Source organism: Cyprinus carpio, chromosome B21 (assembly GCF_018340385.1).
Source record: "Cyprinus carpio isolate SPL01 chromosome B21, ASM1834038v1, whole genome shotgun sequence".
NCBI lineage: Eukaryota > Metazoa > Chordata > Actinopteri > Cypriniformes > Cyprinidae > Cyprinus > Cyprinus carpio.
In genome coordinates this window covers 10,381,104-10,397,075 of record NC_056617.1, presented here as the reverse complement: position 1 = coordinate 10,397,075, position 15,972 = coordinate 10,381,104, and the positions used below count along the sequence as shown (strand labels likewise).

The 15,972-nt window shown below is 36.9% G+C and overlaps 1 protein-coding gene across 1 annotated transcript; it reads right to left on the bottom strand.

The window, feature by feature from the left end:
• Positions 1 to 775: 775 nt before the first annotated feature.
• Positions 776 to 14,279, bottom strand: LOC109069464 (crk-like protein). The gene is made up of 3 exons (XM_042748541.1): positions 13,149 to 14,279; positions 4,006 to 4,468; positions 776 to 2,496 (listed from the first exon to the last, which is right to left on the bottom strand). Exons 1-3 carry the CDS (start codon positions 13,457 to 13,459, stop codon positions 2,362 to 2,364), a joined length of 909 nt encoding a protein of 302 aa, XP_042604475.1. The 5' UTR covers positions 13,460 to 14,279; the 3' UTR covers positions 776 to 2,361.
• Positions 14,280 to 15,972: the final 1,693 nt, after the last annotated feature.

Sequence of the window (15,972 nt, the reverse complement as noted above, 5' to 3'; positions counted from 1 at the left end):
CCTCTTGTTCCAGATACTGAACACTGTCTCTAAACAGGCTGTTACGTCACTGTTTGGTTGAACAAAATGTCTGTAGAAACAGAAGCTTTGAAATGACCCACTTTAGGACTCAGAAGTCTCCAGAATGATATTTGTACTTCTGTTTCTATTTAAAGAGATTGTTCACCCAAGAATGAAAATCCTGTCATTTACGCACCCTGAAGTTGTTCCAAACCTGTACGAGTTTCTTTTTTATGCTGACAAAAATAATATATTTTCAAGTATGTTGGCAAAATATATGATTGTAGCCACTGACTTCCATAGTTCTTTTTCCATGCTATAGAAGTCAATGGCTACCGTCGACTGTTTGGTTACCAACATTTTTTTTTTTTTTTTTTTTTTTTTAAGTATTATCTTTTGTGTTCAACATATGAAAGAAATTCATACAGATTTTAAACTTGAGGACGAGTAAATTACATATTTTTCATTGCTGGATGAACTATACCTTTAATTAATTAAAGACTTTTTCATAAGCAGCCATTTGTGATTACAAGTTTTATTTTTAGGATTCGATGTAGCAGAAACTGCTGTGATGGATTTTCATTTGTGTGTGTGGTACCAATATTTAAAATTCAGATGTAAACAATAAAACATAACTAGTGAAAAACAGTATTCACTATGTAAATGTCCAAAGCATTTTAGAATTATATTAAATTCTATGATATTTCCTAATATTTTCAGGTTCTTCATAACCACGGCAAGTCCATATTCACAGAAAGTTGGTCAAACACTCACAGAGAAGTAGACATAAATTTTATTTACTCGTTCTGTACATAATGGGTAATACCAGCACGGGTGTTAACCATGGGAAATATTAACACATGTAAATGATGTAAGAAAATAAAAGGCACAAATTTTCATTTTCAACAAATGAGACCACATGGATATTTTGTAATGTGAAACAAACAGTAATACTGTTAAAGCCTTAGAAAAAAAAGAAAAACTTATGTATCTGAAACCTTAAATTATTTGAGCACTTCTAAAAGATACGGGTTGGTCTATTGCTTAATATGAATATTTAGCCTTAACTTTATGCTAGGGATGTAAACCAAACAAAGATGAATTAATTTCAAAAAGGAAAAATAAAGAAAAATCAACAGACAGAAACAGAAGACATGACATGAAGCAGCATTTAACCTAAGAGGGAAATCCCTCTTGGCCAGAAGGTCATGCACAGAGGCCACCAGCAGGCTTTTTAAATCCCTTTTTAAAAAACGCCAGTTTATTTCAACACACATTAACACCTGGCTAATAAAAGAAACTGATTACAGATGGACAAAACCTAAAAGTCATGTTTATGTCAGGTTACTGAATCAAAATTGGGCAGAAACAATCAAAGTTATAGCCTTGTGATGTGCAGTAACAGTCATGAAATGGAGCAAGATCCAAACGTTACTGCCACCTTTACAGAGTAGGAGAATCAGACACTGAATCCAGTCCTCTAGAGATGAGCTCATGATTGCACAGGTGACATTTCCAGCTTGTCCAATGGAATCGATGAGGTGCGTTTTTACTCCCCAGACCCAATCTTGCACCTAAGGCATCACAACCGGGTGCAAAAAGCTCCACAGGCAAGCCCTTCACCATTCAAAAGATCCCCTGAAGAGTCTAGCCACAACCATCTAGCTACACTACTACTGCAATTTACAGATAAGTTATTATGGCACAAATAAAAAGGCTACAGCAGACTAGTCCCACATACTAGCTGAGGGAAAAATATAAAAAGACTTAAACTGGTGAGTCTGTTTCTACGGTCAATCAGAAGGAGTGGTGCAATTGTTGCTACTTTAAGAACCTGCCACTGCAATACCCTACCTTCATCTTCAAGTCATGGCTGTTACCAAAGGTCAGATCAGTATCACTAGGATTCTGTTTAAATGTAACAAAAGACAAAATAAAAGATCAAATTTGGGTGAACAGTTGGTAATCAAACCAGAGGGTATAATCATCCTCATTTCCCTTTCTTAACATAGTTTAGCTGGCAAAAGATAAAGCTGAAGACAGAAAACTGCAGGAGAGTGGCAAGAAGGCTCAGGTCACGTTGGAGGCCCCATTTCCCCTTGTCAGAGGTACAGATGGCCAATGTGTGGAAACAACTGAATATTAAGGGCAGACACACAAAAAAATACTGATTCACCTGTAACCAAGTGAGGGGGATTAAGAACCGTTTGATTTCGGAGCTGTAAACAGTCAGAAGCCACGCAAATGATTTGCTTGAGAAATGCGCCACGGCTGAGCCCCAAGGCAGGCAAGCGTAATACCGGTGGTGACTTGATGAGGAGGCCGGCGAGCTGACAGGGTGCTGACATCGCATGGCCCAGATCATTCGTTCTCATCTGGATTTTGGGGGTCCAATATTTTCACATGGGTGAAAGGGAATAAACCTCTCCGGCCATTTACCTCCCCTTCCCACTGACCGCTGATGTTCATTCTAGTCACTTTCACAATGTCGCCCACCTATAAGAAAACAAAAACAAGATGAACTAAAAAAAAAAATAATAACGTACAGGTCTTTTAAAGCATTTCGAATAGAGAAAAAAAATGAGAAAAATATAACTGGCTTCTTAAACTGGGAAAGCTCTGACATTATCAAACCCTAATCTATAAAACTCAGGAAAAGCCTGTGGAAAAGATTATGTCCTGCCCACCAGAAATCAGATCCAAGGAACAACATATTTTTCGAAGATATGGAGTGCATAAAGCAGTACAGAGTTACAGTTATTATCATGTTGACACCAATTACACAGGACTCTGCATATTAACCAACATGTTTCATTTTCCCAAAATGCTTTAAATAGCTTTTCTTAATCAGACCATTTTGCTTTAGGCCATAACAAACTGTCATAATCCTTGCTTCCATATATAAGCTCCACTCATATGTAAAATACAGCAGACAAACAGAAAAATTATTTACAAAAAGACAAAAACAAAAATAAGTGTGTGTGTGTATATATATATATATATATAACTAAATATATATATATATATATATATATATATATATATATATATATATATATATATATATATATATATATATAAATAATGGGGCCAAATGACAAAGTAAATCTGTATCCATGAGCTTCCCCACTTTTTCCCTGCACCTGCCAGAATCAACTGACACATTCTCAGGCTGACTAAGACATAGCTTATATAATGGTTTCTACATATGGACAAGGCCTTGCAAGTATAAACGGATAGAGGAGTACTGGAACTTGCTAGGTGCGATGACTAAGTATGGAATTTCATTCTAGACACTGAACAAACCAACAATAAATTCTATACTGAATTAAACACAAAATAGAGCCTACCCACTCAAAAATGATTAGTAACTGTGGAGAGAGTCTTTGTGCAACAGTTCTTAGAGACACGTGCAAATGGCAAACTATGAAAAGTAGAAGCAAATGAAAATAGTCTAACATATTAAAAATCCATTTTAAGTCAGTGAGTACAGGAACAAACACCTACAAACACAAGCTTTATTTTCTCCTAAAGCATTTTTCACAAACAAGTTTATAGGTCTTAAGGAAAGTCCCTCAAAAACATAGAACTGAGCTGACAAGTGTGTCATCAAAAGAAAATATTGGTCATTTCACATTTCCATGCTATCAGCACCATCTGAGCTAAAGTAATGAAGGGTAAATAGTCCCTTTAAATGTGTGATCACTGCACCAGTTAAATCTAATAAATGATAGAGAAATAACTTCATTAGGTGTCTATGGCAGCCAGTACTGCATCTTGTATTACTATAAATCAACCAATAGATTAGCCAGCAAAAATCTATGCTTACTGAATAATATTTGGTAATTAGTAAACTGAAAGAAATAGATGACTGTATGGGTTTCGGTGGGCATAAGGCTGCTCGTATTATCCCTCATCCATAAAACAATGGAAACTTGCAGATTCACCTCTCCTGGTGCCAAATGCAAATTTTGGTTTACAGAAATCCATAATTTAGCTTCCTACCTCCAGTGCTAAGGCAGTCTTGTCATATGCACAAGGCACTCGTTTCTGGATTGCCTTCGCCATTACTGGCCCATTCTGCATGGAAGGCAGTGGGTTGATGACAGCGCCGGGTGTGATGGGAGGAATGGGCGATGGAGTCTGAGGTTGAGCATAGGCGTGTGCTGGCTCAGGGATGCCATAGCTATTGGAATTACGTGAACCAAGGCCGGGCTGAGGCGAAGGCCTCACCAACTTTTCTACATAGGGAACGGGAATCATGCCTACTCGGCCTTCTTTGTTCTTGGCACTCCACCACTGCTCCTCAGGCTTGTCTAGAATAATTAGGATTTCACCCTTCTTGAAAGGAAGGTCTTCAGCATCGCTACCAGTGAAGTCATAAAGAGTCCGCACATACTCCTGGTTCTCATCTCCAATTCCCCCGGACGGCTGAATAGGACCACTGGGCAGAGAGGTACTGGGGTACCTGTATTACAATGATGAAAGAATTTTTAGGATTGAATAATCAACAACAAAAGGTGGATTTTAAACAGCACAACAAAGAGGAAATGCTTAAATCCACTTCTTGCTAAGCGGTTCGTCTTTTGTAATACCCAATCCACTACTGAATGTGCACTTTCACATGTACAGTTAACTTCCTGGTATCGTGATTAGGAATGACTGAATATCTTTTTATTGCACAGCTCAATGAGAACATTTTAAAACATACAGGAAGGAAATTCAGGGGAATTACAGATATGTTCAACTGATCATCTTGACAATAATAATCTGAGGATAAGAATAAATGTGAAGAAAAATCAGCAAAGATATGGCAAGCTGTTTTAACGGTTATTCATTAAAACCAGTAACACCTATTTTATGTTATTAGTATTTTATAATAACTCATATGCAAGCCAACAGTGATCAGTACTTTTCTCAATTTACTATCAGCATATTAGCTGGCTAAGATTTCCGATGATACCAATTTTGGATGGTGATGCAAAACTGCCAAATATTATCCTCATACTGTAATCAATAAAATCTATTTTGTTTAACTGAATACACAGCTTTAACCAACCATGTGACTTGTATCAACAAACTTATATTATTGCCACTATGGACATTTTCTTAATTTAGGGTGGTCATATAGGCCATTTATACGGGACACGTCCTGGCTAAGATTTTTATATTGCCTAAAACATCCAAAGTAGTTTGACCAATAACATGCAGGAATTGTACATAATTGACAGTTGTGGTGTGTGAGAAGTTGGGATCTACAGAGAACAATTAAAGCGATGCAAATATGCGCACGTTAGGTGTGTTTGTTCGACTTGAAGCAGCGCTGCCAATTAAGCATTAGGCCTACATTTAAGTGAAAATGAATGGCAGGTAAAATGCAGCTTTTTGCGTGTTTGAAACCAGCAAGAATGGCAGGAAAACGGATTCACAGTTATTTAAGTTATAAGTTATTTATTTCACTTAAATTATTAACAGATTAACAAATCGTAAGACAAAAGTGTGCTGAGTTTGGATCATTGTAAAGTGCTCCAAAATTCACGGAAAGGAAAGCCATTTTCTTTATTTTGCAAAAGCTTTACAGTTTTTAATCGTGTCAGGGACTCATAAGCACATACAACATATTTTTGCTAACCTGACATTGCAGCCTGTCAAAATAAAATACAGTTAAAGATACATAAAAAATTTCACTGCTCAATTTAAATAGTCCGTAGTACAGTCTTTGCCATTCAGCGTAACCACCGCCTCACTGTGCTGTTTATAGCCTAAGGATGTTTTATGTTGAAAATGCAAATGAACAACAAAGCCCATAGTTTACATAAGGGCTGGGTAAAAAAAAAAAAAAAAAAATTCTTATGGAATGATATTGATTCTTAAAGGGATAGTTCACCCAAAAATCAAAATTATGTCATTAATGACTCACCCTCATGTCGTTCCAAACCCGTGAGACCTCCGTTCATCTTCGGAACACAGTATAAGATATTTTAGATTTAGTCCGAGAGCTTTCTGTCCCTCCATTGAGAATGTATGTACGGTATACTGTCCACGTCCAGAAAGGTAATAAAAACATCTTCAAAGTAGTCCATGTGACATCAGAGTGTCCGTTAGATTTTTTTGAAGCATCGAAAATACATTTTGGTCCAAAAATATCAAAAACTACGACTTTATTCAGCATTGACTTCTCTCCCGGGTCTGTCATGAGCGCGTTCACAGCACATCCGGTTCGCGAACGAATCACTCGATGTAACCGGATCTTCTTGAACCAGTTCACCAAATCGAACGGAATCATTTGAAACGGTTCGCGTCAACAATAAGCATTAATCCACAAATGACTTAAGCTGTTAACTTTTTTAACATGGCTGACACTCCCTCTGAGTTCAAATAAACCAATATCCCGGAGTAATTCATTTACTCAAACAGTACACTGACTGAACCGAGCCAGATAACGAACGAAACATTGACTCGTTCTCGAGTCAAGAACCGTTTCTGTCGGACGCGTCCGGTTCGAGAACCGAGGAGCTGATGATACTGCGCATGCGTGATTCAGACTGACACACAGCGCGTCTTAACCGAACTGGTTCTTTTGGTGATTGATTCTGAACCGATTCTGTGCTAATGTTATGAGCGCGGGTAAACCGAAGGCTTGAATCAAGGGCAATCATCGGCAATGAAGTCATTACGTCGAGCGCAAAAGAACTGTTGAACCGTTTTCGGCAACCGGTTTATTGAATCAAACTGTCCGAAAGAACCGGTTCGCGGAGAAGAACAGAACTTCCCATCACTACCGGTGATCCGAAAACCGATGCAACCGGTTCTTGACTCGAGAGCGAGTCAATGTTTCGTTCGTTATCTGGCTCGGTTCAGTCAGTGTACTGTTTGAGTAAATGAATTACTCCGGGATATTGGTTTATTTGAACTCAGAGGGAGTGTCAGCCATGTTAAAAAAGTTAACAGCTTAAGTCATTTGTGGATTAATGCTTATTGTTGACGCGAACCGTTTCAAACGATTCAGTTCGATTTGGTGAACTGGTTCAAGAAGATCCGGTTACATCGAGTGATTCGTTCGCGAACCGGATGTGCTGTGAACGCGCTCATAACAGACCCGGGAGAGAAGTCAATGCTGAATAAAGACGTAGTTTTTGATATTTTTGGACCAAAATGTATTTTCGATGCTTCAAAAAATTCTAACGGATGTTTTTATTACCTTTCTGGACGTGGACAGTATACCGTACATACATTCTCAATGGAGGGACAGAAAGCTCTCAGACTAAATCTAAAATATCTTATACTGTGTTCCGAAGATGAACGGAGGTCTCACGGGTTTGGAACGACATGAGGGTGAGTCATTAATGACATAATTTTGATTTTTGGGTGAACTATCCCTTTAAATCCCAAGAATCGATTAGTCTAGCCTGTTTTCAGAATGTTGAAGGGCACTTCCCATTAAATATATTGCAATAAGCATTTTGCTTTGGTACTTTTAATATGAAACAAAGTCTCATTTCAAATTCTGTCCATTTTATTGCAGTATGCAATCAATAAATGCCATTTTGGTGCTGTTTAATCTGGACTGACAGATCGCTGTAGCACCTCAGTTCAACAGACGCAGCAGCGCATAGTATTAATGCCACATTATGACATTAATACTAGTTTCAGCACAAAATAAACATGAGTCATGACTAAAAATCCAAAGGTATGTTCACAGAAAGGGTACAACTTTACAAGCTCATTCAGCGTTTCAGCTGTGCAAAGATGTCAATACAAAGGCTTGTAAACAATGTCATCTAACATCACATTTACCTCAGAAACAAACATATTCAGTGTTTAATCTCATTATCTATGATCTATCATAATCTTATTAGTCCCATAGAAAAATAAACTGTAGAGAGGGGCGTTTTGCTAAATATATGCACCATAACATATTCATTATACATTTTTACTGTTCTTCAATGTTTAATTTATGCTTGAATAAATCCATCAAGTTTTATGACAGCCACCATTATGTTTATATTTTAAAAAAAATGAATTGAAGTAGAAATAGTGTAATTGTAACTATTATGAAAATTTTAAGTGAAATTTCAACAAATCAGTCCATTTTAAGCTTCAGTATTATTGTAATGTAGTAACAACTGACTCATGTAGGCTATATTTTACAGCATTAGTTAAGAGATTTTTTTCCTTGAGAAAATTTGGGATGTACTGTACCTGATAAATATCCAAAATAATCGATATTGAATCGAATCGGTAATCGAATTGAAAGCTTGTGAATGAGAGTCGAATCGTGAAATTTGTCTCAAAACCCAGCCTTAGTTTACATAAATAATATTTTAGATCCAGATACATTGTAAATATGAAAACATTTGGATTCATGCAGAATGAGAGCGTTAGACTTCAGTTTCGCTAAAATAGCCTAATTGTGTTTGTAGTGTTAATATTTTGCTTTATTTACCAGTGTTTTAGCCTATATTGTTTCTGAATGATAATAAAATAATGTTAATAATAAAATGTGACGTACAGCCTTCTAATTTAGGAGTTACTCCTACGCTTATAGGAGTAAAGTGTTTTTTATCCATGCTGCAAACTTTTTTAAATATCTTGAAAAAATAGGCCTACTTTAATATCTTTAATGCGCTGATTGTATTTTCTTTTGTTTAACACATTTGGTCAAAATCTAAAAAACATCATGCACAAGATAGGCTACCAGATCAAGACACGGTTCACGGGGCAAATTTCAAATGGAAGTGGTCATCCCTATCCCCTTGGAGTGGGGACTTTGGAGTGAGAAGTAGGGCTGCACGATATTGGGAAAAAATGACATTGTGATATTTTATTTTTCTGCGATATATATTGCGATATGAAATCTAATCTAATTTTTTCTTACAAACAAAAATGGGGTGAGCACACTTACATTCTCATTTTAAATGATTTAAACATCAGAGTATTATTTAAATTAGAGTAAATTATTTGTTTGCAACTTTAGGATATGGTTTGAATTGTTAACATATTAACTAACATGAACTTACCATGAGCAATACTTTTGTTACTATATTTATTCATCTTTGTTTATCTTAGTTTATAAAAACACAGCTGTTCATTGTTTGGTAATGTTACTTCACAGTGCATTAACTATGTTAACAAATACTGTACAACTCTTGATTTCAACAATGAAGGCTATAGCCTAAATGTTGAAATTAACAATGTTGTAGAAGTGCAGTTTACTAATAGTAAATGTTAAATAATGTAGTTAAATAGTTTAATAAATAGAACATTATTGTAAAGTGTTACAGATTTTTCAGACGTCTCGTGAATTCAGTGTTGGACAGGTCAGTTGTTTAAACCATTCATTAAATTGAATCGGTTCAAAGGAATCATTAGTTCGCGAATCTGACGTGTACGGCATGCGTTGTGTAATTATCTCGGCAGTTTAGGATATCGCACAAGATTTGACAACACAGAAAACATTTCATCACTGGATAGTTTTTTATTTTTTGTTTTTGTTTTTTTCGACACCATCGTGTCAATTGATTTTGATTAATATGCGCGACGGAGAGAGAGCAAGACAGCGATTGTGTTGTTTGAAGACGGTGAAGGTGAGCGCGAGCCCTCTCTCTCTCGCTCGCTCATATGCGCCCTGTTAAACTGACAGGACTTAAAAACACATGCAAATGATAAATTTTCACTCTATGATGGTTAAGCTGTGCAATTAATCCGCGAATCACATTCGTCAAGGGCCGGGGAGCAGCTGGCATGTTCCCGTAACAACGCAGCATGGTGTCCGTCAGCAGATTTTCATTTTGACGGCATGCCAGACTTTTATTTTGATGGCACTGAGAAAGGCAGCGCCTGAGCGCACACAGCCAGGGCTCGAAATTGCGACCATTTTTGTTGCATATGGTCCCGAAATGTAATCTGTGCAAAATATATTTGAGAGCATTTGTGTGAGCGCAAATAATTGTTGTGGTGCGACTTCTTAATTTCTCTGCTAAACGTTCGCCAATTACTGCACATGCCTGCTGTAAGCTGATACAATGCAGGGCTCGCAAAATCGCTAGCCCGATGTTAAGTTTGAGTAGTATTAAACTTCAAAAGGCAATGATGTCCTGAAATAAATAAGCACTGCACGTTTCAAGTCAAAACGCAGCACGGATGTCTTAATTTGAATGTATCTGAAGGGAACCGACTGTCCTCAGAAACGTGTCGTTGGCATTTTTATTTCATTTTACCTACAATTCCTGATAAAGCAGCATTTAGAGCGGAGCTGCTTTATGTACAGCCGTTACCATGTTTTTACGCAGCCAACACAGAGTTGTAAATTAGAAAGACGTTAATGTGCCTTCTAAACATCCAAACAATTAAGACAATAATATTTATACGTTTTAAATTGACAATTTATATGCCAGATTTAACCCTTTTCATAAATTCCTTTTTTTGTGAAAACCTGTATCTGAACTGTAAATCATGTAATTTTATGGCTCAATACTGTATGTTACCATAAAAATTGTCCAACCCCACTCATACTGTGTTCATTTTACTCGTGCAGCTCTTAAAATGGGTCATAAATTGCCTTACATGTCTTTTTTTAAATTCTGCAGATACCCTGTAAATAGTGAAATAAAATTCCTTCCTTCATATTTGTTGATATTTGTGTCTTAATATTTTTGATTGACATTTGAACTCTTTGAACATCTGACATATATATATATATATATGTTTTTTTTTTAAGGCCTTTTTTTTATTTGGGCTAGTTAAATAAATTTTTGAGTACCTGCCCGAAGGGCTACCAGGGATTTTGAAATTTTGCGAGCCCTGCAATGACCGGTCCACCAATCTATCTAATGTGTGTTTTAATAATTAGACTGGTTATATATTAGCCGCCAATCACTCCCTTTTGCAAAGAGAAGAGAATACTGTAGCAAGCAGAACAAACTCATTGTTCACTATGTGCAAAATATAGAAAGGAAATCCTAAATATTGAATTGGAAGTGGGGATTTATATGACTGTCTTGGGAAAAGTTTAAATGACATCTTCTCTTGTTGCCTATGTCTAATGCATGTATAAAAAAAAAAGGAAAAAAAAAAAGCACTGCAGCGCTGCTTTGTTTACAGCTGTAACCAAGGAAATGCTATATTGCCCATTCCATAAGTGCCACCTGCTGTCAGAGAGTGAATCTGTAATTACATTCAGCCAGCTCGCTGTTTTTGTTTGGTGCAGATGTTTTATGTAGCATAAATTCACAAAGCTAAAGTCAGTCCATTCTGTTATTGCTTCAGATTTTGAAATTATTCACTATAATTGACATCTGAAATGGCTCATGTATGCAGGATCTTTGTTTGGGTCATGATTAAAATGCTGGGGTTGTCTCTAATATTGAATGGCTACAAAATTCCAGCCCTTTCAAGCAACTGGCAGTTGTGATGATCCTTAATATTCCAGGGCTCTAGACTCATTCTCCCCACCAATCACTCTTTTTGCCACTTATCTTGTTGTCACGTTTTACAAGAAAAGATAACTGTCTGATTGGCATACAGACATCTATACATATTTCACTTTTTAAGACTAAAACAAAAGATGGATTCTTTGTTATTCTTAATTAAAAATTACAACAACGATAAAACCTTAAGGTACAATGTCAAACTAGCTTACAAAGCATTTATTGACAAAAACAAATAAGATGAGGCATGGCATACACCACATCCTGTATTATATACAGACTAATAAATAACAGTACGTTTAGCAAACACAGGAATCAAATAAAAAAAAAATAGATAAGAGAGCTTCCATAGCATAACTTGAGGTAAACAGCAAAGATAACAAGCTTTTCAAAATGAAAACAAAAATAAAACTTCCAAATAAGAAAATAAATCCTCAATATTCACATAATTTTTGATTCGCAATCGTGCGGACGCGGCGAGTATAAACCAGGCTCTAAAAGCACTGCGCAGCTCAAATGATTAGCGCGATTTGTTATGCTTTCAGTTTCGTTTGTCGTTTGATATTTTATAATATGCACCAGAAATGGCAGAGTTTATGAGTTGAAAAATGTGGTGGTCGAGCCAGTGCCATTGCACACAAAATTCAGTCATACTGTCAGAAAAAAAATGGTCGCAGTCTGGAGCCGTGTATTCAGTGGGTGCTCCTAATTTTTTCTTGAAGTTGGGAGCACCAGTCCTACCAAGTAAAAAAAGTTAATTTCAAGCCCTGAAAGCTCACATTCTCTCTCTTGTTCACTGTCATCGTTAACAGTTCCGTCTAATATGGATAGAAGTCTGTCTAACAATCAGATAGAACAGTTAAACAAAGGAATTAATGTTTACAATAAGTATTATAACGATTGCTTTTATATTATTAATAGAAAGGCAAACATTATAATACTTTCTCTTTTGCCGTCAGCATAAAGTAAATACGCATTTATATAATTTAAACAAATCTTTGAATGGCTAATGAACATTTCATTTCACAAACCTTGCAAACTTAGTTGAATCCAGCTGTGAGATCTTGTGAAGTGTGCATTTTTATCCAGCATGATCACGTGTTCTCTGTATGATGGTTGGTCTGTGCTTTAAACTCGTGATTTCAAATTATGCTGTGCTTTATGCATTTGCCCCACTGTCATATTCATGTCATTTTCTCTGTGTGCTGTATGTAAAATTAGTGTTTCCCTGGCTTTATTAGAAAAATATGATTCCCAATGCACACAAACTTCCCAGAATACCGAGTGCCCTGTTGGGCAGTGTCTACTTCCTTTTAAATTATATTTTTATTAAAATGTCACCTAAAGTATAAGTATGTTTATTTTACATTTATTTTTTAATCCATTGTCAAATGATTTCAAATTTCTTAAATATTAATTAAAATAAAATTAAAATTCTATTGACTTTATATTGGCACCCTGCTTTCCAAGATATCTGCATCGGCTGTCAAAAAAAACAATATCAGTCGGCCAATAGTAATAAGTATTATGAATCAGTACAAATATAAAAAAAAAATAGTCACTAGTAAAATTGAGACGAAAAAAAAGAGAATGAGTACCATAAAACAGTTTCAATGAATGAATGTTTAAACGGCTTGCCATAATAAGGGGAGGGAAATGTACTTTAGTGAGAAGAGGGGTGTATGATGTGACGATGTCAAAACGAAAAGAGGCTCTTACCTTGGCGCTGGCTCTATCAGGGTGGTCGTATCCAGATAATGTATTTTATAGAACTCCAAAAGGCCTGGTAGATTATCAAACTCTTGGTCGCCTATCTTGAATCTCTTGTTTGGCAAAGAGTTGATGATATAGTGAGAAACTTTGGAGTTTTCGGACACTGACAGTACATAATCACCAGGACAGGTGGAGGAATCTCGCACCAAAAACATCCCGTGTCTCTGTCCCTGTAGCCTATTCTGCGTCTCCTGTCTCGAAACCGGCCCGAAATACCAGCTGGCTCGGTCCGAGGAGTCGAACCGTGCAGACGACATGTTTGCTCAAAATACAACTGTGGCGAATGAATTCGAAAAAGAAAACAGAAATAAGCAATTAATTAAAACAACAAACGCCTATTCTTACAAGTGACCAAACACTTTTTGATCCGAGAGTCCTACTAAACCGCAACCTGACGTTTGACCAGACAGGCTGCGACTGGCGTCAACCAACTTTGATGCATCGCTAAATTTCCACCAACACAGGAATCACGACGGGCATAATACAGGTTTAAACAAACCCAAAAGTTCTCAACGAACCCAAAAACGCGTATTTAAATTTAAAGTTCCCCTTTCCGCTCTCTCTTCCGTTAAAGTAGCTGCAGCTTATGAGACAATATAACGCGTTAGCCAGCTAGCCGTCCTCAATCACCGTCCGCTCAAGATGAGACAAACAACGCCATAATACGTTAATAAATCGCTCTGCATGACGATTCAAGGCGACATATGTCGGTCGTGTCCAACAACGAGTCCTTCTTCGTGTACTAACCCAAAGTACGGAAGAGTTTTGTCTCTTATTTAGACTCCCAACAGACTTCGAAGGCTGTAACAAAAATGGCGGCCCGCAACACGTCTTCACACAAAACTAATTGTGAATAATCTCGCAACAGAAAGTTTCCCTCCTTTAGCGGCGCTCCCCTATATGATGCACGACGCTGCCACGCCACTAGACGACCTAGAGGACTTTTTTAAAATGTCTGTTTGTTGTGTTTTCTGTTCCTTCCCAGGATTGGTGTAAAAGCTGCTTCAGCTCCCCACACCGTCCGAGAAATGGCGTCTGGAGGGCGGATCTGCGCGCGCTCCCGGTCTGTCTGATCACCCGTCACGAACGCCTGGGGCGGCTGTTAAAAAGGAAGAATAAAATGCGAGGCGTGCAGAGGCGCGGCATTTCAAATGCTCTGAACCGCAGATAATGAGGAATATAAGCCACTGTCTAGGAGACTGTATAGCCTAGTGTGAATAATAATGTCAAATATGTGCTATAGTTGTGGTCAAATTTAGGATGGCCCACATCTCGTGTGGAGACCTGTTGTTGAAAATACTTTTTCACATCACTCTTAAAAATAAAGGTTCTTTATTGGCATCAATGGTTCTATGAAGAACCTTTCAAATGCAGAAAATGTTATTTATAGTTGAAAATGGTTCTTTAGTTTTTTTTTTTTTTTTGGTTTTTTTTTTTTACATTTTCTTCAAAATGGTTCTTTTAGGAACTGTTCACTGAAAGGTTATTTTGGGAATCAAAAATGGTTCTTCTAAGACATCACTGCAAAAACACCCTTTTGGAACCTTTGTTTTTAAGAGTGTAGGCCTACCAATTAGAATTCGCCCTCCTTTAAAGAGTTTGAGCATTTAGAGTGGCAGACAATTGTGCAGACGGTAATAAAGTTATCGTTATTGGTGTTTTTTGAACCTTAAACCCCATAAACACATTGCATTACACCAAATACACAAAATTTGTGTGCACTTGGATGGGTTAAATGCAGAGCATAAATTCCAAGTATGGGACGCCATGCTTGGCCACACGTCACATTCTTTCCTTTCCTTTCTACTTTACATATGAAAAAATGTATTATGTTGTATTTCCTAAATTGTTAATCCCAGTCTGCATGATTAGGTAGAACGTCAAAGTCAGCATAAAAGAGGACAAGGTTATATTAAGACTTTATCATCCAGAACCTAAATACAAAAAAGAAACGGCAATTATTCTGTTTCAAGATTGCCAAATTCAAGGATTATTTCCTTTTCTTCCTTTAATAAAGAAGAGCTCTTTTAGTTGCAGTGCCAGATGAAACTCCAACTTGCGCAATGCCTTGCAACATTGTCATCTCAAGTCTAGAATGTTAATAGATTCAGATTTATTTCATAATGTCTTGCATTTCCAGGTCTCAAAATCTTTCCTTGGATCAGTGGTGCAACAAATTGGTTTGACATTATCAAAAGAGAAACCTTCTAACACTTCTGCAAGGTGGGAATTAATCTGTGGACACAGAGAGTCTTTTGCTCAAGTACACACACACATACACGCACACCAAGTGTACAAAAAGTAGGTCAGAAGGCACAAAGCTTTTATGTTGCTTGCCTGAAGTGTCTAAGATCAAACAAAGCCAAAAATGCCTTAAAACTAGTGAAACTGCAGGTTAATGCCCTATAAAAACTGTAGACTAGCTTTTGAATGAATTAACACACAGATTTCTGAATATTACACACACACACACTGAATCTTACTGCATCTAAATTCCTTTCAGAACCAGAGGATACTGAATAATCAGTAGTCACACTCTAACACTGTTATTACATCACATCCTTTACAAAGATGTGCTCATTGTTCAGGCAAGAACAAACATCAATGCAAAAAAAAAAAAAAGATTGATATCATATACCATCAGTATCCTAGGCAAATTCTGCTCACTTAAAGTTGCAGCGCTTTGTCAAGAATGGTAAAAAGTAGTCTATGTCACACAACTTGTTTTTGAGCCCTAAAGTAAACATTGTCAACAAATGTTACAGGGCCC

Bases quoted from the DNA above. Each gene is read 5' to 3' on its own strand.
- LOC109069464 (XM_042748541.1), bottom strand. From the start codon at position 13,459: ATGTCGTCTGCACGGTTCGACTCCTCGGACCGAGCCAGCTGGTATTTC. The intron at 4,469-13,148 runs GTAAGAGCCTCT...ATTGTAATACAG, and splicing joins CTGATAGAGCCAGCGCCAAG to GTACCCCAGTACCTCTCTGC. The intron at 2,497-4,005 runs GTAGGAAGCTAA...GTTTTCTTATAG, and splicing joins AGACTGCCTTAGCACTGGAG to GTGGGCGACATTGTGAAAGT.